The following is a 1,086-nucleotide window of genomic DNA, read 5'->3' as shown; positions in this document are numbered from 1 at the left end:
CGCTTGCAAACCCAGCTACTGGGGAGGCTAAGACAAAAGGACTGCAAGACCCTTTCTCTAAAATGAAAAGGGCTGAGGATGTAGCTCAGTGGTAGGCTTTCAGTGCTAGAGGCCCTGGGTTCCATCCCCAGTACTGCAAACCAAACCACAACGGACACGGAAAACCAGAAGACTGAAAATTTTAAAAATCCAGACGTCTGAAAACTACAGTATAAGAGGGGAAACTGAGTGAAGGGAAACGTCCGGCATGACGGCACATGCCTCTAATCCCAGCGAGTACAAGGCCAGCCTGAAAGCGAAACTCTGTGGCCAAAAGACCAAACCCAACAAACAACCACAAACCCCAGTCAGTGCAGAAACCGACACCTGCGCATTTCATCCAGAACCTGGGTGAGGGCAGGAATATGGGAGCCCCAGTGTACAGGGGAAGAGGGGATTGGGTCCTGGGAATCTGGTTCGGAGGCTGCACCCCTGTCAGGCAGGCTACAGGTGAAGATCACCGTAGGGAACTTGTTCTTTGCAGCAATGGGGGTGGTGTCGCTAATTTTTGGATTTTTCTATATTTATTCACCGCCAGCCTTGCTGAGGCAGGGATCTGGGGCTGCGCTACTGTGTGACTCAGTGTGTGCCAGACGGGTCCCTCCCGCCGGCCCCTCCCTCTCCTCCAGGGCGGTCGTTTGAAACGTGCAGTGCGGCTCCTTACCCCGCGGGTGGGGGAGAGGGGGCAAGGCCGGCCGGGGGCCTGGGGCCTCCCTGCCCTTCTGCCCTTCGAACCGTGGCGATCTCCTTCTCCGGCCTGCTTCCCCGTCTCTCCAGCGGGGACACCAGGCTGGGACAGAAGGTTCAAGGACCGCACAGCTCAGAAAGGGGTCTGCGCTCAGCAGGTTCTCACAGAAGCCCCCGGAGGCAGGTGCCTGCCTTGGTTGCTGCAGAACAGCGACCCGGCGCAGTGCGGTTGTTCACCAAGGTCACACAGATGGGACCCGATGGGACCCCGGGCGGCCGGACTCCAGGGCTCAGGTCTGGTCCGGAGCCAGCTCGGACAGGGACCGGCGGTGCTCGGAGGGCGGTGAGGAGGGTGCGGTG

General features: G+C 59.2%; 1 protein-coding gene across 1 annotated transcript in view; it reads left to right on the top strand.

Moving 5' to 3' along the window:
• Positions 1 to 986: 986 nt before the first annotated feature.
• Rasl10a (RAS like family 10 member A) overlaps positions 987 to 1,086 on the top strand; it is a 3,006-nt gene continuing 2,906 nt past the window's right edge. Inside the window, exon 1 of the mRNA XM_033762273.1 lies at positions 987 to 1,069. Within this exon, the coding sequence (XP_033618164.1) occupies positions 987 to 1,069 (83 nt within the window). The remainder of the gene's footprint in view (positions 1,070 to 1,086) is intronic.

Source organism: Fukomys damarensis, unplaced genomic scaffold (assembly GCF_012274545.1).
Source record: "Fukomys damarensis isolate Sample0158 unplaced genomic scaffold, DMR_v1.0_HiC HiC_scaffold_12, whole genome shotgun sequence".
In the NCBI taxonomy this organism is placed as follows: domain Eukaryota; kingdom Metazoa; phylum Chordata; class Mammalia; order Rodentia; family Bathyergidae; genus Fukomys; species Fukomys damarensis.
Note: the sequence above shows the minus strand (reverse complement) of the source record. Positions and strands in the feature narration are given on the sequence as shown.